The 13,114-nt window shown below is 31.5% G+C and overlaps 1 protein-coding gene across 1 annotated transcript in view; it reads right to left on the reverse strand.

Annotated features, from left to right (window-relative positions):
- Positions 1-13,114, reverse strand: part of LOC117343345 (secretin receptor-like) — a gene marked incomplete in the record, with an annotated part of 57,721 nt that overhangs the window by 2,676 nt on the left and 41,931 nt on the right. Inside the window, 2 exon segments of the mRNA XM_033905686.1 lie at positions 2,021-2,090; positions 11,696-11,756. Coding sequence (XP_033761577.1) covers positions 2,021-2,090; positions 11,696-11,756 — 131 coding nt within the window.

A 13,114-nucleotide genomic window follows, 5' to 3' on the forward strand; every position in this document is an offset into this window, starting at 1 on the left:
CTCCAATTGTCATCATATTTGTCAAAATAAAAGGTGCCGAGGCAGTTTTTCGGCAATTTCACAGCTTTAAACGAAAAGGGTGAGGCAACCATAAATGATATCTCGAACTGGTACTAAACAGACATAGTATGCAAACTTTGTCAAAATTGGTTGGTTGAAATAATGTGATTCAGTTTTTTACTGTTTATCAGAATATTTTTTTTTGGTGGAATGTCACTTACGACCTTTTGATTCTATGACGTCGATACAGTGCCTGATAATTACACCCAGCAGTGATATTAACTGTTACAGTTGCTCTAAATCCGGTGCGAGTTACGGTTTGCTACAAAACCTATATTCAAAATTGCGGTGATCACGAGCTGTCGTTACAGTACCTTACAGATGCGACCACGCGGCTTTTACGATACTGTTAAGGCTTCCGTTCGGTGTGAACAACAAATTGCCTTTCCTTCTTATATCAAGGTCTTAATCCACAGTCGGGTGAGGTTTCGGCCTTTTCTGTCATATTTTTTCTCACCGGAAAGAAACGAATAATTTTCCACCTGTCAAAACTATATTGCTATGTTTACATCAATGGACTCTTGGTTAAGCTTCTTATATGCGAAGGTTTGCCAATACTGACTTATTCGACTGTACCCGTACTTCCTCTTTATCTATACAGAATATGTAGTTCCCACTTACTGGCTTATTTGATTGTACCCGTACTCTTCCTTTATCTATATACATTATAAAGTTCTCACTCACAGATTTATTCGAATATGCCCATACCTCCCCATAATCTATATAGATTATGTAGGCTCCTAGTTCCCACCTACTGGCTTATTTGATTGTACCCGTACTATTCCTATATCTATATACATTATAAAGTTCCCACTTACAGACTTATTCGAATGTACCCGTACCTCCTCATCATCTACACTTTATATAGATTATGTAGGCTCCTAGTTCCCACTTACTGGCTTATTTGATTCTACCCGTACTATTCCTACATCTATATACATTATAAAGTTCCCACTTACTGGCTTATTTGATTCTACCCGTACTATTCCTATATCTATATACATTATAAAGTTCCCACTTACTGGCTTATTTGATTCTACCCGTACTATTCCTATATCTATATACATTATAAAGTTCCCACCTACTGGCTTATTTGATTGTACCCGTACTATTCCTATATCTATATACATTATAAAGTTGCCACTTACAGACTTATTCGAATGTACCCGTACTTCCTCATCATCTACACTTTATATAGATTATGTAGGCTCATAGTTCCCACTTACTGGCTTATTTGACTGTACCCGTACTCTTCCTTTATCTATATACATTATAAAGTTCCCACCTACTGACTTATTCGGCTGAACCTGTTCTTACACTTTTTATAAATATATTATAAAGTGCCCACTTACTGATTTATTTGACTGTACCCGTACTCTTCCTTTATCTATAGACATTATACAGTTTCCCAATACTGACTTTATCTAAAGACATTATACAGTTTCCCAATACTGACTTTATCTATAGACATTATACAGTTTCCCAATACTGACTTTATCTATAGACATTATACAGTTTCCCAATACTGACTTTATCTATAGACATTATACAGTTTCCCAATACTGACTTTATCTAGAGACATTATACAGTTTCCCAATACTGACTTTATCTAAAGACATTATACAGTTTCCCAATACTGACTTTATCTATAGACATTATACAGTTTCTCAATACTGACTTTATCTATAGACATTATACAGTTTCCCAATACTGACTTATTTGACTGTACCTGTACTTGTGTCGTTTTGCTGACTGTGACTTCGGACTTTTCATATTGGTAAACAACGTTCTTAATATGTTCAGAAATAGGAAGAAATTGATCTGAAATAAAGCAAACAATTAAATTATTTATGTTTTGTTTCGAATTCAATTAATATTATTTAGAATCATTTAGCGTCGCACTGATTAGAAATCTCGGCCAGATGATATTGTAGAGCTTCACGTATAATTCACCACATACCATGATACTCAGTACTAACGGTCCTTTTATGATCCAGAAATATCCATGAGTTGGGTTTGTATTCCAACATCTGAAAACAATAGACAGTGATCATAACACAGTGATGACATAAGCATATGTTTGTAAACAGCATCAATTAATCAGTGATCATCAATGAGAATTCCACAATATAACATATAACATATATATTATAACACATGTATTTAACAATGTAATAACATGTATAGTACAATAAAGTATAATGTAGTACAATATAGTATCATATAGTAAACTTTGAATAATCCCCTAGAACATGTACCATATAGTACCATGACATATATAGTACCATATAGTACCATGACATATATAGTACCATATAGTACCATGACATATATAGTACCATATGGTACCATGACATATATAGTACCATATAGTACCATGACATATATAGTACCATATAGTACCATGACATATATAGTACCATATAGTGCCATGACATATATAGTACCATACAGTACCATGACATATATAGTACCATATAGTACCATGACATATATAGTACCATATAGTACCATGACATATATAGTACCATATAGTACCATGACATATATAGTACTATATAGTGCCATGACATATATAGTACACTATAGTTCCATGACATATATAGTACCATGACATATATAGTACCATATAGTACCATGACATATATAGTACCATGACATATATAGTACCATGACATATATAGTACCATATAGTACCATGACATATATAGTACACTATAGTACCATCACATATATAGTACACTATAGTACCATGACATATATAGTACCATGACATATATAGTACCATGACATATATAGTACCATATTTAGTACCATGACATATATAGTACCATATAGTACCATGACATATATAGTACCATGACATATGTAGTAACATATAGTACCATGACATATATAGTACCATATAGTACCATGACATATATAGTACCATGACATATGTAGTAACATATAGTACCATGACATATATAATACCATATAGTACCATGACATATATAGTACCATGACATATATAGTACACTATAGTACCATGACATATATAGTACCATGACATATATAGTACCATGACATATATAGTACCATATATAGTACCATGACATATATAGTACCATGACATATATAGTACCATACAGTACCATGACATATATAGTACCATGACATATGTAGTAACATATAGTACCATGACATATATAATACCATATAGTACCATGACATATATAGTACCATGACATATATAGTACAATATAGTACCATGACATATATAGTACCATATAGTACCATGACATATATAGTACCATGACATATATAGTACCATATAGTACCTTGACATATATAGTACCATGACATATATAGTACCATATAGTACCATGACATATATAGTACCATGACATATATAGTACCATATGGTACCATGACATATATAGTACCATATAGTACCATGACATATATAGTACCATATAGTACCATGACATATATAGTACCATATGGTACCATGACATATATAGTACTATATAGTACCATGACATATATAGTACCATATGGTACCATGACATATATAGTACTATATAGTACCATGACATATATAGTACAATATAGTACCATGACATATATAGTACCATATGGTACCATGACATATATAGTACCATATAGTACCATGACATATATAGAACCATATAGTACCATGACATATATAGTACCATATGGTACCATGACATATATAGTACCATGACATATATAGTACCATATGGTACCATGACATATATAGTACCATATGGTACCATGACATATATAGTACCATATGGTACCATGAGATATATGGTACCATACAATACCATGACATATATATTACCATATAGTACCATGACATATATAGTACCATATAGTACCATGACATATATAGTACCATATAGTACCATGACATATATATCACCATATAGTACCATGACATATATAGTACCATATAGTACCATGACATATATAGTACTATGACATATCTAGTACCATATAGTACCATGACATATATAGTACCATATAGTACCATGACATATATAGTACAATATAGTACCATGACATATATAGTACCATGACATATATAGTACCATGACATATATAGTACCATATGATACCATGACATATATAGTACCATATAGTACCATGACATATATAGTACCATGACATATATAGTACCATGACATATATAGTACCATGACATATATAGTACCATATTTAGTACCATGACATATATAGTACCATATAGTACCATGACATATATAGTACCATGACATATGTAGTAACATATAGTACCATGACATATATAGTACCATATAGTACCATGACATATATAGTACCATGACATATGTAGTAACATATAGTACCATGACATATATAATACCATATAGTACCATGACATATATAGTACCATGACATATATAGTACACTATAGTACCATGACATATATAGTACCATGACATATATAGTACCATGACATATATAGTACCATATATAGTACCATGACATATATAGTACCATGACATATATAGTACCATACAGTACCATGACATATATAGTACCATGACATATGTAGTAACATATAGTACCATGACATATATAATACCATATAGTACCATGACATATATAGTACCATGACATATATAGTACAATATAGTACCATGACATATATAGTACCATATAGTACCATGACATATATAGTACCATGACATATATAGTACCATATAGTACCTTGACATATATAGTACCATGACATATATAGTACCATATAGTACCATGACATATATAGTACCATGACATATATAGTACCATATGGTACCATGACATATATAGTACCATATAGTACCATGACATATATAGTACCATATAGTACCATGACATATATAGTACCATATAGTACCATGACATATATAGTACACTATAGTTCCATGACATATATAGTACAATATAGTACCATGACATATATAGTACCATGACATATATAGTACCGTATGGTACCATGACATATATAGTACTATATAGTACCATGACATATATAGTACCATATGGTACCATGACATATATAGTACTATATAGTACCATGACATATATAGTACCTTATAGTACCATGACATATATAGTACAATATAGTACCATGACATATATAGTACCATATGGTACCATGACATATATAGTACCATATAGTACCATGACATATATAGTACCATATAGTACCATGACATATATAGTACCATACAGTACCATGACATATATATTACCATGACATATATAGTACCATGACATATATAGTACCATATGGTACCATGACATATATAGTACCATATAGTACCATGACATATATAGTACCATACAGTACCATGACATATATAGTACCATGACATATATATTACCATGACATATATAGTACCATGACATATATATTACCATGACATATATAGTACCATATATTACCATGACATATATAGTACCATGACATATATAGTACCATATAGTACCATGACATATATAGTACCATATAGTACCATAACATATAAAGTACCATACAGTACCATGACATATATAGTACCATACAGTACCATGATATATATAGTACCATATAGTACCATGACATATATAGTACCATATGGTACCATGACATATATAGTACCATATAGTACCATGACATATATAGTACCATATAGTACCATGACATATATAGTACCATATAGTACCATGACATATATAGTACCATATAGTACCATGACATATATAGTACCATATAGTACCATGACATATATAGTACCATACAGTGCCATGACATATATAGTACCATATAGTACCATATAGTACCATGACATATATAGTACCATGACATATATAGAACCATATAGTACCATGACATATATAGTACCATATGGTACCATGACATATATAGTACCATGACATATATAGTACCATATGGTACCATGACATATATAGTACCATATGGTACCATGACATATATAGTACCATATGGTACCATGAGATATATGGTACCATACAATACCATGACATATATATTACCATATAGTACCATGACATATATAGTACCATATAGTACCATGACATATATAGTACCATATAGTACCATGACATATATATCACCATATAGTACCATGACATATATAGTACCATATAGTACCATGACATATATAGTACTATGACATATCTAGTACCATATAGTACCATGACATATATAGTACCATATAGTACCATGACATATATAGTACAATATAGTACCATGACATATATAGTACCATGACATATATAGTACCATGACATATATAGTACCATATGATACCATGACATATATAGTACCATATAGTACCATGACATATATAGTACCATGACATATATAGTACCATATGATACCATGACATATATAGTACCATATAGTACCATGACATATATAGTACCATGACATATATAGTACCATATAGTACCATGACATATATAGTACCATATAGTACCATGACATATATAGTACCATATAGTACCATGACATATATAGTACCATGACATATATAGTACCATATAGTACCATGACATATATAGTACCATACAGTACCATGCCATATATAGTATCATGACATATATAGTACCATATGGTACCATGACATATATAGTACCATGACATATATAGTACCATATAGTACCATGACATATATAGTACCATGACATATATAATACCGTATAATACCATGACATATATAGTACCATATAGTACCATGACATATATAGTACCATGACATATATAGTACCATATAGTACCATGACATATATAGTACCATACAATACCATGACATATATAGTACCATGACATATATAGTACCATATAGTACCATGACATATATAGTACCATATAGTACCATGACATATATAGTACCATATAGTATCATGACATATATAGTACCATACAGTACCATGACATATATAGTACCATACAGTACCATGACATATATAGTACCATGACATATATAGGACCATATGGTACCATGACATATATAGTACCATGACATATATATAACCATATAGTACCATGACATATATAGTACCATATGATACTATGACATATATAGTACCATATATTACCATGACATATATAGTACCATATGATACTATGACATATATAGTACCATGATATATATAGAACCATATAGTACCATGACATATATAGTACCATACAATACCATGACATATATAGTACCATGACATATATAGTACCATATAGTACCATGACACATATAGTACCATATAGTACCATGACATATATAGTACCATATAGTATCATGACATATATAGTACCATACAGTACCATGACATATATAGTACCATACAGTACCATGACATATATAGTACCATGACATATATAGGACCATATGGTACCATGACATATATAGTACCATGACATATATATAACCATATAGTACCATGACATATATAGTACCATATGATACTATGACATATATAGTACCATATATTACCATGACATATATAGTACCATATGATACTATGACATATATAGTACCATGATATATATAGAACCATATAGTACCATGACATATATAGTACCATATGATACTATGACATATATAGTACCATATATTACCATGACATATATAGTACCATATGAAACTATGACATATATAGTACCATACAGTACCATGACATATATAATACCATATAGTACCATGACAAATATAGTACCATATAGTACCATATAGTACCATGACATATATAATACCATATATAATACCATATAGTACCATATATTACCATGACATATATAGTACCATACAGTACCATGACATTTATAGTACCATACAGTACCATGACATATATAGTACCATATAGTACCATATAGTACCATGACATATATAATACCATATAGTACCGTATAGTATCTTATAGTAAACTTTAAATCATCCCCTAGAACATGTACCATATAGTACCATGACATATATAGTACCATATAGTACCATGACATATATAGTACCATGACATATATAGTACCATATAGTACCATGACATATATAGTACCATATAGTACCATGACATATATAGTACCATATAGTACCATGACATATATAGTACCATGACATACATAGTACCATACAGTACCATGACATATATAGTACCATATAGTACCATGACATATATAGTACCATACAGTACCATGACATATATAGTACCATGACATATGTAGTAACATATAGTACCATGACATATATAATACCATATAGTACCATGACATATATAGTACCATATGGTACCATGACATATATGGTACCATGACATATATAGTACCATATAGTACCATGACATATATAGTACCATGACATATATAGTACCATATGATACCATGACATATATAGTACCATATAGTACCATGACATATATAGTACCATGACATATATAGTACCATATAGTACCATGACATATATAGTACCATATAGTACCATGACATATATAGTACCATATAGTACCATGACATATATAGTACCATGACATATATAGTACCATATAGTACCATGACATATATAGTACCATACAGTACCATGCCATATATAGTATCATGACATATATAGTACCATATGGTACCATGACATATATAGTACCATGACATATATAGTACCATATAGTACCATGACATATATAGTACCATGACATATATAATACCGTATAATACCATGACATATATAGTACCATATAGTACCATGACATATATAGTACCATGACATATATAGTACCATATAGTACCATGACATATATAGTACCATACAATACCATGACATATATAGTACCATGACATATAAAGTATCATATAGTACCATGACATATATAGTACCATATAGTACCATGACATATATAGTACCATATAGTATCATGACATATATAGTACCATACAGTACCATGACATATATAGTACCATACAGTACCATGACATATATAGTACCATGACATATATAGGACCATATGGTACCATGACATATATAGTACCATGACATATATATAACCATATAGTACCATGACATATATAGTACCATATGATACTATGACATATATAGTACCATATATTACCATGACATATATAGTACCATATGATACTATGACATATATAGTACCATGATATATATAGAACCATATAGTACCATGACATATATAGTACCATATAGTACCATGACATATATAGTACCATACAATACCATGACATATATAGTACCATGACATGTATAGTACCATATAGTACCATGACATATATAGTACCATATAGTACCATGACATATATAGTACCATATAGTATCATGACATATATAGTACCATACAGTACCATGACATATATAGTACCATACAGTACCATGACATATATAGTACCATGACATATATAGTACCATACAGTACCATGACATATATAGCACCATGACATATATAGTACCATACAGTACCATGACATATATAGGACCATATGGTACCATGACATATATAGTACCATGACATATATATAACCATATAGTACCATGACATATATAGTACCATATGATACTATGACATATATAGTACCATATATTACCATGACATATATAGTACCATATGATACTATGACATATATAGTACCATGATATATATAGAACCATATAGTACCATGACATATATAGTACCATATGATACTATGACATATATAGTACCATATATTACCATGACATATATAGTACCATATGAAACTATGACATATATAGTACCATACAGTACCATGACATATATAATACCATATAGTACCATGACAAATATAGTACCATATAGTACCATATAGTACCATGACATATATAATACCATATATAATACCATATAGTACCATATATTACCATGACATATATAGTACCATACAGTACCATGACATTTATAGTACCATACAGTACCATGACATATATAGTACCATATAGTACCATATAGTACCATGACATATATAATACCATATAGTACCATATAGTATCTTATAGTAAACTTTAAATCATCCCCTAGAACATGTACCATATAGTACCATGACATATATAGTACCATATAGTACCATGACATATATAGTACCATGACATATATAGTACCATATAGTACCATGACATATATAGTACCATATAGTACCATGACATATATAGTACCATATAGTACCATGACATACATAGTACCATGACATACATAGTACCATACAGTACCATGACATATATAGTACCATATAGTACCATGACATATATAGTACCATACAGTACCATGACATATATAGTACCATGACATATGTAGTAACATATAGTACCATGACATATATAATACCATATAGTACCATGACATATATAGTACCATATGGTACCATGACATATATGGTACCATGACATATATAGTACCATATGGTACCATGACATATATAGTACCATATGGTACCATGACATATATAGTACAATACCGTACCATGACATATATAGTACCATATGGTACCATGACATATACAGTACTATGACATACATTGTATTTGTAACATATAGTACAATAAATTACAATATAGCACCATAGAGTAAACTATATTTTAGCCTCTAGAATGTGTACCATGTACATGTATAATATTTTAGAGTGCCATATAGTACGTTATATAGTACCATTTAGTACCATTTAGTTACATGTATAGCCATATATTACCATATATTTACACTTGCAAAGTTTTGTCACTATATAACAATACCAGACCGATTTGTTTACCATTCTTGCATGGAAACATTGACCTTTGAACTTGCGTATGAAAATATGACAGGGTACGGGAACTACTTTCGCCAAGCACATGGCTTTGTTTACATTTACAATTTAAGTTACAAAGGGTTTGTTTACCATTGTTAAATGTATAAAAATAACATTTTTGACAATATTAAATATGATAATCTATCAAAATGTTTTTATGTTAATATCATAATAAAAAACAGAACTATTTTTTACCGCGGAAAAAGTCTCAATTTGTTGTGAAGCGTCACCATTGGCTGTTCTTTCAATTGACTCCTCCCACTGTGTCCGACTTTTATATGATTTTTTTTTATTTACAAAGAAAAAATATTGTAATCACAAAGACTTATAGAAACAACATCCATAAGTGTAAATATAGGGATTGGATTTCACTTTTATGTTAACCATGCTTTTATGGAGCAATTCCTCTAAGAATATATTCTAAATGGGGCGCTAGCAGAAATTGTGTCTGACCTGATTTGTCTTTAAACCCTATAGTACATTTCGGATATAAAGAACCATTTCCGCTGGGTGCGTGTATTTCGTTATACAGTAGTATAACAGTAGTTCCAAACAGTACCATATAACGCATTCGTCTTTCTAGGACTCATCAGTGCTTTTGGAGCATACATTGTTGGAAATTCAGATGAAACCCAGGAAATCAGAAGGTACCTTTTTCATATTATTGAATACTTTTAAAACGTCGTGGGATTTGCGTGTATGTTTGTGAATCAGGACAACGGAAAATCACGGGGGCACAGATCTTACAAATTAGCAATCCAGAGAATTTACAAACGACACAAAAACGACTAGGATTAAATCCAATATCGTTATTAATGCTAGGTTTACTTACAGGATGTTTTCCTTGGTGATCCTGACAACCACCCATGGAATGATATACAGGAATGGTGAACCTGAAAAATCGGAATGGTGAACCTGAAAAATCCACTCATATGATATTATACACGTCTGTTGGGATGGAGTAATGTTAAATGTCCTGTCCTGTGGGGGTTGATTAATTTCATCACAAAAGCGTACCCTCAACTCAAAGTTCTTTAGAGAGAGAAGCGATAAAATCACAAGTTGAGTCACACATTACAAAACAATAATATTTTAATGTTAATAATTAATACTTGATTAATTGGTGTTATCATCCATAAACAACAACCAATGAAAATAAATTGAAATCCAAAAAGGTTGATATTGACAATGATAATTGTCAGTAATAACATGATATGTTAAGGGACCTGAGTAACAACTCCTCTAGTGGTATTTAACATGGTTTGTTTTGGTTTAACGTCCTATTAACAGCCAGTGTCATTTAAGGACGTGCCAGGTTTTGGAGGTGGAGGAAAGCCGGAGTACCCGGAGAAAAACCACCGGCCTACGGTCAGTACCTGGCAACTGCCCCACGTAGGTTTCGAACTCGCAACCCAGTGGTGGAGGGCTAGTCTTAACAAGCCTTAAATAAACCACTACGATGGTGCAATAGAACAGAAGTAACTTGGTCATTTGTTTGTATGTATCATGTCTTGCTGTTGACATGTAGTTTGTTTTATTTTTCATAAATTTCGGCAAAACGTACGAAAAAAGAATCTTTCAAGGTAACGCTATAAGCTCAAGTATATCACATATACCGCACACAATAACAAGGCCGTCAGGCTTACAAGTGCTGCACGCAATATTGTTTTTTTTTACCTGATTTAAACTCTATATTTACACTTGGATGGTAAACAATAGCAACTTACTAGATGTTTGAAGTATGTGAGAGTATAACTTACACCCAGATCATGATACCATTCAATGTGAATATAAATGTTCTTTTTACGTGCAAAACAGCAATTCAGTGTTTGAATGATCGAAATGTCGAGACGCGACTTATCTTTGCAATGTATCGAAACACAAAGTTGATATAATCTCTTTGGTTATTTGACAGGACCATATCACAAGAGCACTATAATTCCCTATTGGTTTGGAAAGGTCTGAGCTACGCTTTCAATTCCGAAATCGACGCGGTCGTATGCAAATGGCAGCTGGACGGTGTAAAGGGAATTGATCCATGCACAATTTTGTTCCGGATGACAAATCGAAAAAAAATATGCTTCATAATTCATCGTCACAATGTTGAATAAAGCAAAATAAAATGACTTTTTTTGACAAAACTTGATTATTATATTACAATTTCAACGCACTATTTTGTTCACCAATCTGCATGCGACTACAGGCTGTTCCAGTTGTTGAACGCAAACGTTGCAACTGTCAGTAAGACGGA

This window comes from Pecten maximus, chromosome 15 (assembly GCF_902652985.1).
Source record: "Pecten maximus chromosome 15, xPecMax1.1, whole genome shotgun sequence".
NCBI classification, from domain to species: Eukaryota; Metazoa; Mollusca; class Bivalvia; order Pectinida; family Pectinidae; genus Pecten; species Pecten maximus.